The 21,919-nt window shown below is 38.4% G+C and overlaps 1 protein-coding gene across 1 annotated transcript in view; it reads left to right on the top strand.

The window, feature by feature from the left end:
* Window positions 1-19,184, top strand: part of GAP43 (growth associated protein 43) — a 98,754-nt gene extending 79,570 nt beyond the window's left edge. The window contains exon 3 of the mRNA XM_059164019.1: window positions 18,480-19,184. Coding sequence (XP_059020002.1) covers window positions 18,480-18,568 — 89 coding nt within the window. The 3' untranslated portion in view covers window positions 18,569-19,184. The remainder of the gene's footprint in view (window positions 1-18,479) is intronic.
* Window positions 19,185-21,919: the final 2,735 nt, after the last annotated feature.

Genomic DNA, 21,919 nt, shown 5'->3' with positions numbered 1-21,919 from the left:
ACATGTCCCCTATTTCAGACTCCATGATGTCAGATAGTTTGTTGGGGCAGGAACCATCTCTTCTCCCTTTCACATTATCATTTGCTGGCTTTAAGTAACGATTTTAGCTACCACTATCAGTGGTAGGGAAGATACTTTCAAGAGGGCCACCTTGGAAACAGAAAGACACTGAGAGATGACTGCATTGGTTCAGACTTTAATATCTCCACTGCCCCCTGAAATGCCAGCCTGGTACACTGCCATATACCCTTCCAGGGCCTCACTAATGACATCACTTACATCATCTGTCTTTCAGGTTGAGTTCTATGCCTGGTTCTGGAATTGATGCCATTCTCATTCCTAGATTAGGTAAATTTAAAGAGCACTATACCTAATTAGCTTAGCATCAAGTCAAGTTTGCCCAAACATCAATAACTGGTCTCCTACTTGGGAACAGTTCCACTAACTAGACTTCTGCTTGGGGTGCTTTACCTAAGTCCCTGTCTCATTCATCTCATTTGTATTCTGGTTCCTTTGAGACTAAGTCTCTGCCATATTCTCATTTATCCTCTTAGAAATGGGAAACTTGTTCATGGATCCATGATCAGAGGGACCCATTGCTGGCTAGTTAACTTCCCCACATGTTCATGGTTTATCTATACTGGCCTCCAACACTTGTTGAGTACTTTTATTGTTGACCTCCTATTTGACTATTGCTTTTATCCGTATACTTCAAATATTGTGTTACTCTTACCCACATGTACTCCCTTCCATTCCTTACTACTGGCTCCATGTCCAAGCAGTAGTTACATGACTAGTCTCTATTGCCTTTGAGTTTGGCACATTTTTCCCAAAAAAAGTATAAATGCAGTTTTTGTTCTTTTTTTTTTTTTCCATTTCACAGTCTTAAGTAGAGAGAAATGTTGCAAGAAAGAACAATCAACAGATATAAATAGGTCCATATAAAGAGAAGATTTTAAGGAATGATAAGGCCAAACTGGTTATATTTGTAGTAATAGTGATTGTGTGATGTCCAATATAGAATGAGATATAGGTTTGGAACCAGGAGTAGATCCAAGGACATAGAGAAATATTTGGCAGCAGAAATTGGAATTTAATGTATATAAGGCCATGTGTTATTAAAATTTTGTTATATGTTTTCAATGATATATAAAGATTAGTAATATGATGGTTATGTTATAAATTCGGCATTTACCTGGTTATGAGGTTAGGGTTGAAGTCATTAGAATGTTTTCTGTTGCAGAGTCTACAGAAAAATGTAGACTTGATTCTTGAATTGCAGTCATGTTAGGGGACAGGGAATAAAAACTAGACCCATCATGGCAAGAGAAACCTAGGAAACAACAGAAATAAATCTAGAACACAGTGTTCACTAAAGTTAAGAAAAAATGAATGTTTTAAGAAACAAAAGTGCATCAACAATTAAAGAGATTAGTGTATTTAAGCTGTTGCAGTAGATACTCTACCTCCCAAGATCCTAGTGGTTTGGTGGAGAATAGTTTTCCCTTAGACTTATAGTCTAGTCAAGTTACAGGTGGGGTGATTTACAACGTGGGTTGTTGTGCAGTCTGTGGAATATAGTCGGTTAGCCGAACAGGATTTGTTTATCTCTGTGTGTAGCTTGTTTCAAAGAGACAAACAGTTATAATCTCAGCTACTCATGAGACAAAAAAGGGGCAGTTGGAGGGTCTGTGTCTGGCTTTGTTACCAGGTACAGGCAAAGAGGGTGGGGAAGAACTATGGCCTTATTACAGGTAAACAAGGGAGTCACCCATGCATCTTCTGGGAATCATGAGAAGGTGTGTACAGCATATCATGGGGAGAAGGGTGTTTTGCAGTGGGCCATTTTCTGGATCACAAAAGGGTGGGAAGCCTTCAGAAAACAAAAGGGTGGGGGAATTCCTTAACTGTCACTATATTCTGGAGCATGAATCTCAAAGGTCAACACTGTCAAAAGAAATAGTTGTCAAAAAAAGCTCTAGAGCAATGGTAAATGACAAAAGACCTTATGACTTAGAATATTTTTTTTTTAGTGAACTTGAGGAGAGTACTATCAGAAAAATGATAAAGTTAAAGACAGCTTATAGAAAAATAAAAGATGATATGAAGAAATGATAGCATAACTAAAACTTGGTTTTTCATACAGTTTGATCGAGGAGGAAAAGAACAGGTTGGTCAACTTCTCGAACAAGGAGGCTGTTATCTTTTTGTTTTTGGAATGTCTTGTACATTATATATAATGTGCATATGTATATATATTTACATATATATGTATTTTTTGTTCCATGTTACTCTAGAATAGAAAGCTCCATGAAGGGAGGTAGATTTTAGCTGGATATCAGCAATAAGTTACTGTTAAAATTGGAATGGCCTGCTGAAGCAGAGGTTATCCATCTGCTAGGAGTGTTTTAGGGGATTCTTGTATTTAAGGTGAAGCATTGCTGGAGGGTCTCCAAAGCCCCTTTCTACTCAACATTTTCTGTATGTATGTAGTCTGATTACCTTCAGATAAATAGGGTTTTGGAAGAAGGAAGAGAGTAGAAGGTAGAATTTAGACATAAGATGTGCCTTGGAAAATGGCTTTCTTAGAGAAAAACATTGGGTGGAGAAAAGAGAGAAACGCCTTTGGTGGGTTGAGTTTTCAAATGGGAGAATTATATGATGGCAGGACACATGATTGTATATCTATCCCAGGCAAACTGGAGGCTCACTGCGAATCTTCATTCTTTAACTGCTTCTTGTCCCAATGTCCTCAAATAGACAAAGCTATTACATTCTTTGCCACTAAGTAGAGAACTTTCAGCTCTTTGACTAAAGAGAGAAAAATCAGTACACATACAAATATTACTTTTTCGATATAGTTCTGGTTGTGTTCCAGTGAGTGCTATTGATTTTTAAAGCAATTTTTCACTCAAAGGCAGTGCCGTAATTTGACAGGCCCTAGGAAGCCAACACACACAATGAGCGCAAAACAAATTGTCCCAGTAAGGGATGGGGATTGCATTTATTTACCCACATGCAAGCATATAACACAAACACCTTTTATTGGGCTTTCTTGTTATAATAATATTTTAAAAATTAACTTCAAGATTGAGTTAAAGCCCTCTCAGTTGGTTTTTTAACACTGCTTTTATTGGGAAGTGAAGGGGTTAATAGGTGAGGGGATGACATGGATTTTCTTTTCCTCTTCAGGACATAGTAATGGTCTTTTACAGGTTCTTAGATATGGCAGCATTTGTAGTAATTTTAGCAATTCTAGATTTTACTGTCTGGTAACTCTTTAGTGATTTAGTTTATGAAACCTACCATAGTTGATGATAACTTTTCAGCCCATATTACTAATTTTAGAGGTCCCCATGTTATTCCTCTCTGCATAGAGTATCTGCTTCGCCCCTCAAAATTGGTACATAATTTATTGAAGTTTGATACAACAGTAATCCTTAGTCCTGGTTCTGAAAATGTCCAGAGTATCTAAAAGTACTTCTGGTAACCTTTAAAGCAATTATATTGAGTTGCCTTTCCTTTCACAAAAGAGAAAAGGAATGGAGGTAGGGAGTGGTGAAGGGAGGTGAGGGAGAAAGGGGGAAGGGGGTAAAAGCAGATTAGGGAGGGGGCGGAGAAATGGATTTATGGAGTGCATTTAGGACCACTGGGGAGAGATGCAAGTTAAAATTTAGCAGCTGAATCCACTCATCCCCAAAGGCTGTGAGAGGTACTATGGTATTATGGCAGGGTCTGAATTCTAATTAGCTGTGTGACTTTGGGCAAGTCACAGAGACTCTCTCCATGGTCAGTTTTTGTCAGAGGGAATGAGGGACTGCGATCAGATAACCTCTGAGACCTCCTTCACCTTCCACTATGCTGTAATTTTATGAACAGTTACAAGCTAACGCTATGACAATATATATATAGATTTTGTATTTTTGTCCTGAATTATGTGGCTTATGCACTTGCATTGATAAAGTTAGCAACTGCCATGCCTTTAATTTTCTAAAGTTCTAAAGTATAGTTACAGCCATAAGGGAAAATTAAGCAACAAAGTTAAATAATGGTTTAGCTAATCTCAAGTACCACCCAAACACATCATAGCGAGTCACAGCAAGGCACAAGCTTAATATGACTCATAAAAGTAGTGTTTTTTTTTTTTTTAAATCTAAATGTCACCTAAGCAATAGATATTCACAAGTAGGAAAAATTTTAGGCAGCTATAGTCATTGTTGGAGTGACTCTGACAGAACTACAATTATGTCTAGTTTTGGTTCCTGTATTTTAACCCTGGAGTCAAATAATCAAATCATTTAATCAAATATTAGATCTTGGAATTTGACAACCTAGGATCCGTTTTTGTTTTTAAAGTCAAATGTTGAAAATATAATCTTTGTAATAGGCATATTACTTCAGCCTGTGTTAAAATATTACAAATGATTAGTTGAATTTTTATTTTTTAAAAATTTTATTTATTTAAGCAATCTCTACAGCCAACATGGGGCTCAATCTCACGATCCTGAGATCAAGAGTTGCATGCTCTTCTGACTGAGCTAGTCAAGCACCCCTGATTAGCTGAATTTTTAAATGAAAACCGGTATAGCCCAGAAGAGTGTTCATTACATTTCTTAAGGTTTGACAGACACAAATGACTCTACTTGCATAACTGATCACTAGATGAGATCTCTGGTGACTATAAGAGAAATGCCTAAGGAAAAACAAACTTGAAAAGACTGCTACAATGTCTAAGCAACCTGTTTGAATGAAAATGAAAAGCTGTGAGAAAGAAAAGCTGAGAAGTAGACTCATGAAAAATGACCAACAAATGATAAGCCGGTTTAATTTTTCCCATCTCCTAAGTAGGGATCTAAATAATTAATATCAAATACCTAAGGGTCTGATTTTTTAAAACATAAACTTTCTCCAGAATGCAGCAGGAGAAATTATAGATAAACTTCGGTGGGGGAATACTAGGTTAACCATATTTTAACAAGATTCCGTAAAGTACAGTATTTCCTTGCCTAGAATTTTTAAAAGAGAACAGCCCTTCCTACTCCATCTTTACTCTATCCTTTGAAGTCTGCTATAATTCCTTGCTTTAGAAGGTCCAGAAATGAGAGAATGTTGTGCATAGGTAAGAAGAAAAACCCATCAGAACAGTCTCTACACAGCCTCCCCACCAAGGACTTATCACCCAACATATGCCCTGTCCCCAGATGACCACAAGCCTTCCAGGAAATGAAAAGATCTTTCTCATAATGAAATTTTGAAAAATCTCACTATATCTAATTATATCCTTAAGGTTAAAGGACAAAAAATTTTAGGCTTCTTTCAAGTCTTGGATTTGGTGATCATTACCAAATGAGGAAATTTTTCTGAAAATTGGGTATGATGTCTTGTGCCAGGAGGATTGCCATCCCCTCTGTAAGTTGCCTACTGGAGGCAAGATTTTCTACACATTGGGGGATGGAGATGACTTAGTTCTTGTTCAATGCAGTAAACTTTTGCTACAAAATTTATGGAATCAAATGAGCTAAAACCAAAGATAAGGTTATTTCCTTTTGAAATCAATTAGCTGCTATTCTTGGGTATGAAATTAGGAGATTGCTCTGTTTTTAAGCAGAAGCAATAGCAGAGAAGTTCCTGACTTTCGAAACATTACTATCTAGCAGCCTTGATTCCTTCATCATTCTTCATAGAATCATGGCCTTCAAGTTTGATCAGTTGTCATCTTTGCTGTTGTAATCATTTCGGGACTTTGGCCCTTGATTTCAAAGCCTTTTTTCAAAGAATTATTTTTTTTTTCCCACTCTACCAGCAAAAAACTTTATAAGTCCCAGACTTTTCCTTCCCTTTCTTGGGTTATCTGGAAAAAAAAAAAAATGGATCTGTGTACTAAGATCAGATAAGCATGAATTAGTGAAGAGAGAGAGACGGTAACTTTCATTTCTTAGGCATGTAGGTAAGCAAGGTAGTGGCAGAGAGTCTCGTTTGCTCTCATTTAATGCACATCACAAGTCTATGAGAGAGGTATTACTATTATTTCCACTGATGAGAAAATAGAAAAGCCAGGGAAGATGTATATTGAATACCTATATGTGAAACCCCTTAATATACTGCTTGACACATAGTAAACCTTAAACCAATGTTAGTTACTGTTCAGTCACTAGTAATAATAGTCAACACTTAATGAGCACTTACTGAAATATGACATTCATTGTTAAATACCTTAAATAATTAACCTACTTAAATCTTATAACAACCCTGTAAGATGGATAACAATACTACCACCAATTACAGACAAGGAAAATGAGGCTAGAGAAGGTGAAGTAACTCACTTAAAGTCAGGGTAAGTGTCAGAGAATTGAAATGCAAATATCTGACTCTACAACCAGATTTCTTATTCACTACTCTACGCCATCATCTAAAAATAGTTATGCTTTTAGTACATATCTATTTTTTACATTTGGGTTTTTTTTTTTTTTAACATGAGTCATTTGTTATAAAATTAGAAGATAAACATAAAATTAAAGCTAACAAAAAAAAAAAAAAAAAGAAGAAGGAAGAGGAGGACGATGGGATAATGCTTTCCTTGGCTCTGAGCCAGGATAATGTTGAGGTTCTTTTTCATAATCCAATGTTTTTGAAATTCAGACAGGCCCCTGCAATTCAAACATTACAGGTCCAGAGTTTTCTGCTTGAGGCAAGACAGGTTTTATCTCCATGTCACAAAGCATTCTTAGGATTTTCCCTTTTTCCATATTTTCTTTCCCCATAAGTATTAAATGTGTATCTTGTGATAAGTATGATACCAAAAGTTGGGGTTAATGTAAAAGAATTGATTCACTAAAACGTATATATGTGCCAGGTACTTTTCTAGGCATGTAGGACTTATTAGTGAATAAAATAAATTTAAAAAAAATCTCTGCCTGAGGATCATTACAGAGGAACTGGTCTACAGGATCATGAATGACTTTCTTGAGAAGTTAACCTGGATGCTAAAACCTAAAAAAACCAAGAGGGGTGTGGGTTGGTGGGAGTGGTCTTCTCTGATGAAGGGAAGTCCTTTATTATTTACTTTGTTTATAATTGTCTGAACATGGTTTTAATAAAAGGTAGACCAACTTAAAAAAAAAATCTCTGCCTTTGTGAAGTTTAAATTCTAGCAAATGTATCCTTTTCCTTTGAAAAGTTAGTTCGTAGTCAAGAAGACTTAAAGGATACCACAAACTGATATATAATGCAAGCAATATGATTTCTGTATAAATAAAGAGAAGGAACTGACTAATTATGCCTAGGATTGTTTTGGAGGTGGGGAAACAACATTTGAGCTATGTCCTGAGGGGAAATTAAACAGCAAACTGTGATTCAAATCTTGAGGACTTGGCTGTGCACACTGACTGGGATAATTGGCCTGCCTCCCAACTCCAGTCCTTACTTTTTAGCTAAAGGAGTAACTTTGGTCCCATTCTGTAAAATCTGAACCTGAGATGCAACTGTTGTATGAATACTTTGTTGGTGGAAATCTGGAAGGGAGTGAGAAAGAGGAGATACCAAAGGAAGAAGATAGTCAAAGATGTGGGTTCATGAAAAGTGAAGTCTCTACCTGATCCTACAGAGAGCTCTGAAGTACAAACTGTACCACAGCCAGACTGTTTTGTCCAAAAACAAGGGCACAGAGTCATAGGGAGCAAATGGGGCATCACCTTTCAGGCACTTCATACCCCTACTCAAGGAAGAAGAGTGGGCCATTGGCAGCCAACACCCCCAGCAGCTGGAAGATGGCAAAGGGGATCTGAGAGGGTCCAAGGAACGTAGGACATCTGGAAGGCCTAAGTAGGGGTGTAGAGATGTAGCAAAAACTTGAATGGCAAGCAAAGGGAGAGATAACGCTGTGAATTAATTTTTTGCTACCACTTTTTGCTTCGGTAGGCCATTTATAAAATCTGAAATAGGCATGGCTTATTTTTTACTTCATTCACTAAAAAAAATCTTGAAATATGAATACAGATGGTCCCTGACTTACGATGATTTGGCTTACAATTTCTTACTTTATAATGGTGTGAAAGTGATACACATTCAGTAGAAACCATACTTTGAAGTTTGATCTTTCCTCAGGCTATCAGTATGTGGTACAATCCTCTCTCGTGATGCTGGGCGGTAGCTGCGATCTGAAGCTCCAGCCAGCCAGGAGATCGCAAGGGTTAACAACAGATACACATCCCACTACTCTGGACCCACACGGCCTTTCTGTTTTTCACTCTCAGCACAGCATTCAGTAAATTACATGAGATATCCAACACTTTATTATAAAGTAGGCTTTTTGTGAGATGATTTTGCCCAACTGTAGGCTAGTGTAAATGTTCTGAGCCTTTTTTTGATAGGCAAGGATAATTAAGGATGCTCAATAGGTGAGGTGTATTTAAAGATTTTATTTTTATTTCTTGATTTGACAGAGATCACAAGCAGGCAGAGAGGCAGGCATAGAGAGAGGAAGGGAAGCAGGCTCCCTGCTGAGCAGAGAGCCTGATGCCGGGCTTGATACCAGGACCCTGAGCAGAAGACAGAGGCTTTCACCCACTGAGCCACCCAGGTGGTTAGGTGTATTTAAATACATTTTTTACTTATGATACTTTCTTTTTTAAAATTTATTTATTTTAGAAAGAGAGACAGTACCTACAGGAGTAAGCAGAAGGAGGGGCAGAGGGAGACACTCCTTCCACTGAGCGTGGAACCCTGCTTAGGGCTTGATCCCTGGGATCATGACCTGAGCCAAAATCAAGAGCTGGCTGCCTAACTGACTGAGCCACCCATGCACGCCTGACTTATGATACTCTCAAATTACAGTGGTGTTCTGGGGACACAACCCCATTGTAAGTCAAAAACTGCAATGTAAGATTAGCAAAATGGAAGAGGCATTATTCTTCAATACTCCTGATTTAAAGTTGGTTCTTGAAGACAAATACGACTTCTATTCTGATTAAAGGGAACCTCTTCCATTTTGAAATCAGAGTCCACAAATATATCTTCTTAGTACAATTAAAAAGTCTTACTCTAGATACCCTGCCTTTTATTTTTCCAGTGAGTGTGTCTTAAAAATTTTGTATGCCTTTTGACCACCACTGGTTTTACCAGTGGCCAGATTTTTCACATTAATGTTATCTGCCTGGTCTCTAAGACCATTGAATTTGTAAAGGCTAGAGACACACAACTAAGCCTTTCTCCCAGCTAGGATGCTCCTCACCTGGGATACTATAAAGTGAAAAGGGGCAGTAGAGAGTTGAACTCTTATCAGATGGAATTTTGAACTCCTTAAAAAATATTCAATTTTACAGAAGAGAAAAAAAAAACTCCGTTTCTAGGCTAACCTGTTTCTGATCATCACTATTAGGAACACCCAATAGCACAACATCCACCTTTTCATCCCTAACATGGCCCTTCTCCAAATTTCTCAGTGTCAGAGGAGCCATCATTGTTTGCGCTGACTCCCCATCTTCTACTCCTCCCTCCGACTAATGGTCTAACAGAAAAGAGTGTCTCACTGGATCTCCAGATTCAACTGCCAGCTCAGCACATAGTTTAGCTAAGGGGAAGAATGAAGGGGTGAATCTACCTGATGGTTTTGCTAGAGTGAAAATCCCCTCAATTTTTGTTTTCATTTTTAACCTTTAAAAGTTGACTCGTTCATTGTGAAAACAGTAAGAAATAATGTTAACACTGTTTAATTTTATATATTTATTCCATCTTGTCCCAGAAATGACTAAGGGCAACTATGTGAGCCACATAAATTACAATTAAAAAAAATAAAAATCTTTCTGCATGTTCCTAATGGGGGAAGAAGATAGAGCACTCATTTTGATTGTTTGGCAGACATTTTATAGAGAAAATGTTTAAGAAGATTTCAAAGCCAGTCAACTTGTATGTTCTTTGACGTTTGTTTTAAATTTTTTCAAAAAAAGTTTCTGGGGTCATTTTTCTTTCAGGAAAGAAGGATGGAAGGGAGGCAGAGAGGAAGGAAGGAAGGAAGGAAAAAGAAAGGAAGGCAGGCTAAAAAAATAACTTTTGCTCCAAATGTTAAATGTCTTAGATTCTTTCCCAACCTCTATAACTAAATAGCTATTTAAATAATCAGTCACTTGTATCCTTATTTTCTTTTTTCTTTTTTTTTCTTTGATAATTTTTTTAAAAAATTTATTTATTTGACAGAGAGAGATCACAAGTAGATGGAGAGGCAGCCAGAGAGAGAGAGAGAGAGGGAAGCATACTCCCTGCTGAGCAGAGAGCCCCATGCGGGACTTGATCCCAGGACCCTGAGATCATGACCTGAGCCGAAGGCAGAGGCTTAATCCACTGAGCCACCCAGGCGCCCCCACTTGTATCCTTATTTTCTGATCAGAGTCATAGACTACAGGAACATTCTAGGGGAGAATTTTCTTAATCTTTTTTCTGGGAAAGAAGTTTTTTATCCTTTTGGGAAATTTTTCCCTCCTCCTGAGATGAGAATGTTAAACTTGATGAGTGTTTTTCACTAGAATCTTACAGCTTGGATTAAAGTCTCAACATACTGCATTCTACCCTTTACATTTTATAAAGCCTTCTCAAATGCTTTCTTTCAACTTCTAAACAACCTGCAATAAGGTGGGGGAGCCAATATTATTTGTATTTTTTATAGATTAGGGAACTGAGGCAAAGAGAGAAAAAGTAACTTCTCTGAGATCCTGTGGCTTTTTGGTGCAAAGTCAAGGTTGGAATACAAATCAGCTTCATCCTAGGCCTAAACTTTTAAGACACGTAAACATGTGTATGTATGTTTACTGGGACCCCACCATCATGCTGCCTTTGAGTATTCTCCTTGGTTAAATTTTTGTTTGTTATTTTTTGAAACCCTCAAGTGAACAGTGTTATAAGCAATAGAACTATCCTCTTTTTCATAAAGTGTCAAAAAACAAGAGATGGGGGCATAGGTAATATTTACACCATTCTGCTGGTGTATACTGGTTCTCTACTTTGAAAGGAATTTAAACTGTGAAATATAGTTTTTAAAAAGTTGTTCAAAATGTGGATGCAAGTGACCACAAAGCCACCATCCTAGGCTCCAGATTGACATCTGGTCCATAGCTCTTGCTCTTAGCGAGACCATGTGAGCAACAAAGGGATGTATGCAAGTTAGCTACAGAATGTTTTTTTTTTAATTACTTTCTTTTGAGCCTTCGAGGTGGTAATGTTTAATATTCAAGAAAAGTGAAAATAAAAAGGGAAAGCAAACACGGCAGCCCAGTGTGATTGGTAGAGTAATTGTGGGCATGGCCCCAGGATGATAGCAGCTTCTATTTAATCAATGTTGACAAGGCTGGGGAGAGCTGGGCAGGTCCCAAGAGATAATGTTTTACTCGGAAATCCACTCAACCTAATTTCAGTAATGTAGGGCTGTGGAGGGGCCTGGATCCGAGCCAGTAAACAGGGCCATTAGAGCTGAGGGTAGGCGATTGCAGCTGGGAACACCGCCATCCCTCTAGCAACTCTGCAGCCTGCAGCCGGCCGCCCGGCTGAGCACGAGGGCAGAGGCGGCCGCATCTGCTCCTGCTGTTTGCTCACCAACAGAACGCAGACGTGCTACTCTCAACCCTTTCGAGGAATGAATGGGCTGCGAAAGTCAAGAGTGTCTTCTAGACTGGATTTTGATAAAGATCAGAAAACCAGTTTGGCATGTCTTTCAAGAACTACTGTGACTCCATCCACGTGGGTCCCCCTTAGTCTTTTAAGGCCACCACCACACTGTTTCAAGTGCATATACAAATGACTTCCCTCTTTCTTGCTGTTTTAATGTGGTCTTGATCTTTCCCAGGAATGGTGGTTACGGATCAAGAATGTGAAAACTGTCAGGGTTTTCCATATTTTGAAACTTAGGTGACTTATTAAAGATACTCCACTTTTCAAATCCAAGAGAAATGATGCCCCTTTGGGCTGAGTTCTTCTTGTCCAGTTACAACTTTATCCTTTACCACTCCTTCTGCAACAAGCAATACACATGAGAGTAATTACTGTCGTGGAAATATGCTAGTGATTACTAGCATATGAATCTCAGGAAGGTAGAAATTCTTACTTGGTGTTTTCATTGCTGTAGCGCCACTGCTGTATTTGCAACGCGTGGAATGGTGTGTGACACATAGTGAGGCTCGGGACCTTTCACTGAATATATGAATGAATAAAAACATTTTTTTTCTTCCTTTTTTTAGTGTCTCCAACTCTAGAATATTAAGAATACATGACTCTACTGTCCGTGATGTAATTTTCCTCTTAACACAGACATGGTAAAATTTATGGAGCTCCCTAATGAACATATCATTTCTAAGAGGTCTTTGGGTCTGAAAAGTAATGGTTTGGGGGCGCCTGGGTGGCTCAGTGGGTTAAGTCTCTGCCTTCAACTCAGGTCATGATCTCAGGGTCCTGTGATCAGGCCCCGCATTGGGCTCTCTGCTCAACAGGGAACCTGCTTCTCCCTCTCTCTCTGCCTGCCTCTCTGCCTACTTGTGATCTCTCTGTCAAATAAATAAATAAAATCTTTAAAAAAAAAAAGAGAGTAATGGTTTTGTCAAGGCTAAAATGGCAATGCCAGAGAAGGTTACAGTTCTTTACCAGATGTGAATGTCATCTGTTCAAATTGACTATATGTAATTTTTGAGAATTTAAATAGTTAATATATTTAATATCAATAATTATAAAAAATTTTCCAATTTCATTTTTTTTTAAAACCACTTTTTCCCCCTTTAGACCAGACTGCTAAAATGCATCACCAATTTTTGGTTTGGGGTTTTTTATTTGTTTGTTTTGGGGGGGATACATTCTGCCTTACTATAAAACTGAATTTATGGAGTTGATTTCCCTCAGTGAAGACTGATTTGGGGGAAGAAGCCATCGTTAGGTAGAAAATAGTTATGTCTGTTAATGAGAATAAGTTACTGGTCACCTGAAATGCCCGTGATTCCTGTGAATGACCTGTAATTCCTTTAATCTTGTTTTTCCTATAATGTCTTAACCATAGTATTGGGCTTCCATGTTTAATATGAGCAAAAATGCTCTTCAGAGCCAACCCAAAAGAGAGAAACCATTTTCTATCCTTTAACTCTCTGGATTTCAACAATCATGTGAACAACTCCAAGCTTTCCTTATTTGCTAGCCCCGGGCCCATTCACTTCCACTTGCTTGTTCTGTGTCACCCGGTACAATCGTTTGCTTCCGCAGCCTCTTCTCAAGCAGTAACTGTCTCAGAGGGAGGTTGATCCTCTAGATGGGGAATGTGATTATTTACCCTAATTGGATCATGATAATTGGAGTGACCAGCTGGCCTCAGCCATTCATCTGTCTCTGACACTCACCATGGTGATCAAAGTTTTTGCACAAAATACTAAAGATTACGTATAAACTCATCTCTAGCATTTACAATTATGTAATTAGTGCCAGAGAGTGCCAAGACCAGATTTCATATTGTTGAAGACTAATCAAGATTCTTCCCTGCATTCTGAGCTGCTTTTATTAAGGCCAATTTTTGGACTTTGTAGGCTGCAGGCGTAGGTACCCGTGGACCCCCCACTCTAGTTTCCACTCTGAGCCCACCCATCCTTTTGGGTAAAGATAAGGGTGGTGGAGGCAATCTAAAATAGAAGCTGCCTAGATATCTCTGTCCTAGTTTGAAATTTACTGCTTGCCATTGACAAACAGTCCACCCTTAGGTAAGCTGCTTCATTTCCCGGTACCTCAGCTTCCCCAGCTGTCAAATGGGATGATTAAAGAGCTGCAGTCATTCAATGACATGACACAACTACCTACAGAACTGCTTTGAGTGAGCATATAGTAAGAGCTCAACTATATTAGCTAAACACTTGATACAATGGGTCAGCAAAATCATAATTTGCATTTCTTTCCAGGCAGTGAGGCTGTTGAATAGAACATGTATGAAACTGTAGATATGCAAGTGTATGGTCAACATGATTTATTAACTACAGTGACTTGTTTAGAGTTGGTATCGGAAAGAGAAGGAACAAGTTCACAATATCCTGTTCTCCTGGTATTCAGGCTCAAATGGACCCATTTATGCATAGCTCGGATTCTGTTTCTAATAACTTCCCTTTTGTCCAAAGTTAAAATCTTGCCCAAACTCATACACAGTCTCCCATAAAGTGAATCTAGCTAGAACAGGCCTGTTCTCCACATCTGATTACCATTTCCTTTATTAGGGTATAGGTTTATTTTGGTTTGTTTGTTTCTGTTTTTGTGTGGGTCCTAAAAAATATTATTATGAGTTCTTAGCTTGCCTTACTTTTGTGGTTGTAGAAGATTCTTAGTTTAGATTATTTCCTTCCTCCATATTTTTCTCCTCATAATTTCCTTCTGGCCTATATAAATTTCTCTGAATCCACTGACTTGACACATTTTATTTCTACCAGCCAGTCATCCCGTCTAACACAAAGATGACCTCTTTTTTCATTATTCAGTAATATCAAGTAAATAAAAATTTTAAAAACCCTCTCATCTCATATAAAATATAATGTATATGTGATTATATGTATTCAGTTAAATTGAGTTCCAGCTAACTGACATGTTCCCTTTTGCAGTCAAATAATTGAACTTCATCAGTTTTAATTTTATGGTTTTTATTTCAAATTTTGGAGCCAATAATTCATTTTTAATCTCAGAAATTTCATAGGTCACTAAAAGCCTGTGGACCCTAGTTACTCGTTTCTGATGCTGAATTGATAAAACTGATTTGATCTTGACCTCCTCTGACAAGTTGGCCACCCGATAAAATGGGGACACCAAGATTAGTAGAACTTCTAGGCTTTAGTCCTGGGTAGGCTATGAGAAAAACATAGAATTATGGTTTTAGGGAAATACCTGGACTTCTGTTTCCTCACCTATAAAATGAGGATGTTCATTCATTCTGTCATTCAAAAAATGTTTACTGAGAGCCCTTTCTGCACTAGGTTCTGTGCTAAACACAGGGGAGTCCAAAGTTGAGCAAAATGATATTGTTGTTAGCCTTGAAGAGTTGTGTGTAGTGACTAGATGTTCTTTGAGACCCTTCTCCCTGCCAGCTCTATGATTATGGATTTTATTGTCTGTTAAAGGTGTATTGTTGAAAGGTTTAAGTGAGAGCAAGAGTATTTGCTGTTTTTTTCACCTCTTCTTCTTAACATCTAGAAGAATGTATGACACATTGCAGGTGTTCAAAAACAACTGAACAAGTAAATGAATAAATAATTATATTTCAAATATTTTGAAGATTTGGGAAGAAAGAACATGTAGATATCGAAGCTCTTTTAGTAGCGGGTGGACAACAGCCCTTGCTGTCACCATAAACAGATGGATGCCACTTTTACCCTCTCTCCCAGGCCAGGACAAAGGGTGACAGGAGAAAGTATGGGAATTGAGGAGGATTTAACCTGATTCCACTCGAACAGAGGACAGAAAGTGTGGCTGCTTCTCAGGATTCCTGAATCTTTGTTCTTTTGCTTTCCCTTTTGGAATGTTTCCTTATTTTACAAACAGTACTTCTCACCTTCCCTCTCCTGGTTCTACCTTTCCTCTCAAGTTTTTAAATCTCACTCAAAATGACCTCATAGCTCCAAGTTTTTATTTTAGAAAGAAAGGCTTAAAGTCTTGTCTTCTTCATACAACTGAACCTTCTATATGCTTCTAGCCACTTTAAATCAATATTCTGTGTCTTCTGAGTTTGGAAGAGGGCATTAAAAACATTGTTCTCTGGGTGGTAAGGATAATGAACCATTTTGGGCATATTGGGCAGCGCTCGGGAACAAAGTAAATTCTCTAAAAGAATTCCAAATTGCTATAAATGAACCTCATTGAAATAAACCTGAAAACTTTCTTCCAGCAGAAAATCAGCTGATTCATTAGTGCACCGAAGTTCTGTAATCCGTGGGAAACAATGCTGGTACATAGAGTATTAAAAAGATCAGAACTGAGTTAGTCTTCATACAAAAATTTTCCTGGAAAATATGATTGGTATGCCAATAATGTTCAACTTAGAAGGTTATAGCCTTAAAATATCTTTATGAGTAATGGTAGGTAGACTTAAAACTGTAATAATTACATTTTGTAAATAATTTATGGTCAATGACAAATCCCCAAAATAAATCAGACTTAAAAACTTTGGTTAAAAAATGAGTCATTATAGGGGCGCCTGAGTGACTCAGTCAGTTAAGCATCATTCTCTTGATTGCGACTCAGGTCATGATTTTAGAGTCCTGGGATTGAGCCCCACGCTGGACTCCCCATTCAGTGGGGAGTCTGCTTGTCTCCCTCTCCCTCTGCCCCTACCCCTCAATTGCATTTTCTCTCTCTCAAATAAATAAATAAATCTTTAAAAAAATGAGTCATTGTAACATTAAAATAATCCATCATAGCTGCTCCCTTATTTAACAGACCAGCCTCATTTGATTCTAAAAATCAAATCTATTTTCAAGGAGGGAAACATTTTCTGCTACTGAAGGATTTAAAAGAATATCGTTAGATGCTTGTTGCAAAGAATGAGTTCCAAAAATGTATTTCCAGTGGTGGTCTTATTTGAATGTGGATGTTGAGCTTTATCTAAATATAAATATATAGCTGAATGATTTGAAGGAGACGTACATTTATATAAACTCTTCTAATGGTCTCCTATAAGGCTCTGATTTCTCTAATCTCAACATTTCTCAGTTTTTAGTAAGGCTGCTTGTGAAGTTGATCCTTGGCCAGCATCTAGCAACTCGGATTTTGAGAGAGTTCTCACCATTCCCTAAGAGTCTTTACTGTGCCTAACTCTTTTTGCAAACAGTGCGGTTTATGCTGGACATTTGTTTTCCTTATGGGAGTCTGGATTTGGGACATGCTAGGTAGAGGGTACCCACATGACCAGCCTCCTGTAAGAACTCAGTATTTTAAGCTCAGGAGAGCTTCCCTAGTGGATGACATTTCATACATGTCACAGTTCATTGCTGGAGGAGTTAAGCACATCCTGGATTATTCCATAGGGAAAGGATTCTTGGAAGCTTATGCATAATTTTCTCCAAACTTCACCCCATGCAACTTTTCCCTTTGCTGATTTTGTTTTATATCCTTTACTGTAATAAGTTATAACATGAATAGGACTATATACTGAATCTTGTCAGTCCTTCTATCAAATTATTGAGCCTGGGGGTAGTCTGAAGGACACCCAACAACGGGGAGTTTAGGTTGCTAACACAGGTGATTATGAAGCAAAGGAATTCTCTTCCTACTAGCTGGCGTATTAGTAAAGTGACTGTAATATGAAATCTGTTGACTGACTCTATCAGGAAACAAGGCAGAAGAGTTAGAAAATTTGCTTCTTTCTTTTTTTTTTTTTTTAAGACTTTATTTATTTATTTGACAGACAGAGATCACAAGAAGGCAGAGAGGCAGGCAAAGAGAGAGGTGGAAGCAGGATCGTGGCTGAGCAGAGAGCCCGATATGGGGCTCAATCCCAGGACTCTGAGATCATGACCTGAGTTGAACGCAGAGGCTTAACCCACTGAGCCACCCAGGCGCCCCCAAAATTTGCTTATTTCCTGAGGAAAAATTATCCTTCAAAAAGACGCAGGCTTCCTTGCTAAGCAAAGCAAGCACCTTGCCTTATGGATAAGTATATTCAGTTGGAATGTTCTTTACTGCAAGAAACTAGAAACTACTATGGTTTAGTTTAGAGGTCAGCTATTTTTCTCATAATAATAATAATAAGAAGAAGAAGAAGTCTGAGGAAAAGATGTGTAGGAGTGATAGGTCACTCAGTGACAGTATTTTCCCCCATCTTTCTGCCCCATCATCCTTAGTGTATAGTTTTTGTCTTCATGATTATGAGATAGCTGCCACACTACCTGGTGCTGATTGGTATTTGTGTCATCAGGAAGAGCAGAAAATAAAGGGTAACCACATCCTCTGGGATCCTCCCTAAGGAATTCTGTCTTTATATAATTGGCCATCACTGTGTTACATGGACACCCTAGCTTCAGGGGGATCTGGAAATTCAACTATTTTACCTCCCATCCTTTATAACACCACAAGTAAGAGGCAAGAGAGTTGGGATGGCTGTCAGTGATCCACAAAAACTCTGTCACAGTTAGCCTGACATTGATGGAGAAGAGATACAAGATTGTTGCCGATTCCTTATTTGAAGAGCCTACATATGGATATCTTGATTGCAAGGCTGAGAGATTAAAGACCACGGGAATTTCTGTTCAGTGGCTCCTTCCCCCAATACATAACTTTGTTCCTGAGCTCATTCATACTAGTCATTGAATAGCCTCCTGAAGGTACCATCTTCTGGACTAGGACATTATATTACTGGGGTAGCAAAATCTCTTTTTATCTTAAATCTCTTGTGAAATGGTATGAAAAGGAGAAATGCATTGCATTATCATATGAACGGATGAGACAAAATACTAACCCCCTCTTCCCCCTCCCCACCTTGTTTTCTTCCTCAGAAGCTGTAGATGAAACCAAACCTAAGGAAAGTGCCCGGCAGGATGAGGGTAAAGGAGAAGAACGTGAGGCGGACCAAGAACATGCCTGAACTTTAAGAAATGGCTTTCCACGTCCCCACCCTCCCCTCTCCTGAGCCTGTCTCTCCCCACCCTCTTCTCAACTCCACTCTGAAGTTTCCCTTCCTGTCCTGCTCACATCCGTGAGTCTGTCCTCTCCTACCCACTAGCCCTCTTTCTCTCTGTGTGGCAAACATTTAAAAAAAAAAAAAAAAAGCAGGAAAGATCCCAAGTCAAACAGTGTGGCTTAAACATTTTTTGTTTCTTGGTGTTGTTATGGCGAGTTTTTGGTAATGATGATCCAATCATTTTGGGAAATTCTTGCACTGTATCCAAGTTTTTTGATCTGGTGCGTGTGGCCCTGTGGGAGTCCACTTTCCTCTCTATCTCTCTCTGTTCCAAGTGTGTGTGCAATGTTCCGTTCATCTGAGGAGTCCAAAATATCGAGTGAATTCAAAACCATTTTTCTTTTCCTCCTTTAAATGTGATGGAATGAACAAAAAGGAAAAAAATCAAAAACCCAGTTTGTTTTGAAAATAAATAAATAAACAAATAAATAAATAAAGCAAATGTGCCAATTAGCGTAACTTGCGGCTCTAAGGCTCCTTTTTCAATCTGAATATTAATAAATCATGAGAGTAAGCAAACTCCAGTGGCTCTGTGTTTCTGTTCCACCTTCTCATTAGCTGGTTTGACATATTGGTGCCTCACATTTCATCTTCTTTCTGTCCTCCCAGTCTGACATCAATGACCCTGATAACGAAAAGAAGGACCAAGCCTTAGACTCTGGTCAGGATCAATTGCTTTGGTCCTTGATGGGATTGTTGGAGGCTGTGTTAGTTTGCTAGGGCACTATCACTAAGTATCCCAGCCTGGGTAGCCTAATCAGCATAAATTTATTTTCTCACAGTTTGGAGACTGGAAGTCCAAAATCAAAGTCTTGGCAGGGTGGGTTCCTTCTAAGGGTGAGGAGGGAAGAATGTTTCAGGTCTCTCTCCTCAACATATACACGGCGATCTTCTTCCAGTGTCTCTTCGCATCACTAGTGGGTATCTCTATGGGCACATTACCCTTTTTTAAGGACACCAACCTTATTGGATTAGGGCTCACCCTAATGACCTCATTTTAACTTTATTAACCCCTGTCAAGACCCTATCTCCAAATAAGGTCACATGTGCATTGGGGGAAGAGGGGCACAATTCAACCCATAACAGGCACTAAGGTTTGCTTCTACTCAAATCACCCTAGAGTATTTTCATGACTCTGGAGAAGTATCCAGTAGAAGGTTATTCTAGGTTTTGCTAAATTGAAGATTATAGAGACAGATAGAACTCTTTGAAAACTCCTGACTTTTGTTTAGATGAGTTATTTTAATCCAAGTATTGATAGCACATTGTATCTTTTTCAGCTTTAATAAGTTAATACTTCTGCTCCCAAGGCAGCTGCCATATTCTCGATCATTTATAATCATTGTTCCTGCAGTGGTGATATTATATAAAGAAAAGGTATACATTTAGCACATCCATCCTTTCCAAATCTCCTAGTTTCCATTTTCTAAGCACTCTCTATCAGAAGGTAAACAGTTCTCATGAGAAACAGCAATGTTCCTAAATCTTGAAGTGTCTGTTGCTATTCATTTTCCCTCTAAATTTCCCAAATCAATCTCAGAGCAAACTCCTAACAAGTCCTACCTGGCCTTGACCCTGAGTCTTCTCATTGACAGTCATGGCCAGTGGACTCCCTTAAGCTTCCTATACTTATTTACACATAGAAATCCCTGACAAGGAAAAGAAAATTGTGTTAAAGCCTTTACGATAATGGAGATCATGGAAATAAATGATTTTAGGAGGAACAACCTACACCCTGGTAACTTTACTCAGCTCTGTGTGGAGCTGGAACCTATTTGAAGAAAGCTGATGTCACATAAGGGTTGAGTCCTCACTGGATCAAGGGGTCTTTTTTTGTCACTGATAATGAGTGAAATTTTCACTGGGAGAAGCAGCCACACAGAAAAAGGTCAAAAAGCATATCCTAACAACTTAAGAACTTTTTTTTTTTTACTTCATTCTGAGTTGGTGTGATTTCCACAGAAGACTTTGGAGCAAGAACCTGGGACTCAATCATAATCTCATTAAGGTCTCAACAGGTGTGAGATTATGAAGTGTTGGAGAAGGTCATCCATTGGTTGGAGTCATATTGGCAGTATATTACTGAGGCATTCTCTTTTACCTTCAAATTGTTTTGGTAGGATAAATGCTTTCAGTTCTTCCTCAAATCTATACTTAAAAGTAACATCCTTGTGACTTAGCATGGTTCAACTTCCTTTTCAAAACATAATTTTAAAATTCTTCCCCTGAATCCATGGTCACCCTGCATTTTAAGTCTATACTAATATACACTGTTTGGTGATCTTACTGGTTGTGTCAGAGTTGGGATTTTGTTTTTTCACATGTGAATATCTATTTTTTGCTTTATAAACTCTTGGTTCCTTAGTAGAATTTTCAAGGTGGGGGAGGATACATCAGAGAAGCTTGTAATAATCCTAAAGGATATACCAGGGATAATTGCAGTCCTCACACTGACACAAAACCAATGTGACTCAAACTTATACCATAATGCATACAAAGTCAGGGTGATACTGACTAGTACAGACCAAGATACAGAAATAAATAGGTGCTAAATTCTGGTCAGAAAGCAACATAATTTGTTGATTCTAAAGCATCTACATCTGGAGTACTTAAAGGAGTACTTAAATAAAAATTAAAACTAGGTTGGCCTTTCTCTTTCCCCCATCTTGCAACCTGTGGAGGCCTGCAGGGAACAGGATTCCTAAAAAAAAAAACAAATATGTCTGGAAGTCCAGTTCAAGGACATTTTTTGTTGGCTATAAGTGGGGTCTCTGGAACCAGAGGGAGCACACAGCTTGTCTTAAAATTGAAGGTGATTATACTCAATGGAACCAAATTCTATCTAGGCAAGAGATGTGCTTATGTATGCAAAGCAAAGAACAGCACAGTGACTCCTGGTGGCAAAATAAACAAAACCAGAGTAATCTGGGGAAAAGTAACTTGTGCTCATGGAAAGAATGGCATGGTTCGTGCCAAATTCCAAAACAACCTTCCTGCTAAAGCCACTGGCCACAGAATCTGTGTGATGTTGTACCTCTCAAGGATTTAAACTTTCTGAAAAGTAAATTAATAAAGGTATAGAATTGTTCTCATACTTTTGTTAAAAGAAAGTTAGGGACACCTGGGTGGCTTGGTCACTTAAGCATCTGGCTCTTGATTTTGGCTCAGGTCATGATCTCAGGGTCTTGAGATTGAACTTTGAGTTGAGCTCCATACTCAGCTGGGAGTCTATTGGAGACTCTCTCTCCCTCTGCC

This window comes from Mustela lutreola, chromosome 2, assembly GCF_030435805.1.
Source record: "Mustela lutreola isolate mMusLut2 chromosome 2, mMusLut2.pri, whole genome shotgun sequence".
NCBI classification, from domain to species: domain Eukaryota; kingdom Metazoa; phylum Chordata; class Mammalia; order Carnivora; family Mustelidae; genus Mustela; species Mustela lutreola.
The sequence above is the reverse complement of the archived record's forward strand: the minus strand, read 5'-3'. Positions and strand labels throughout refer to the sequence as shown.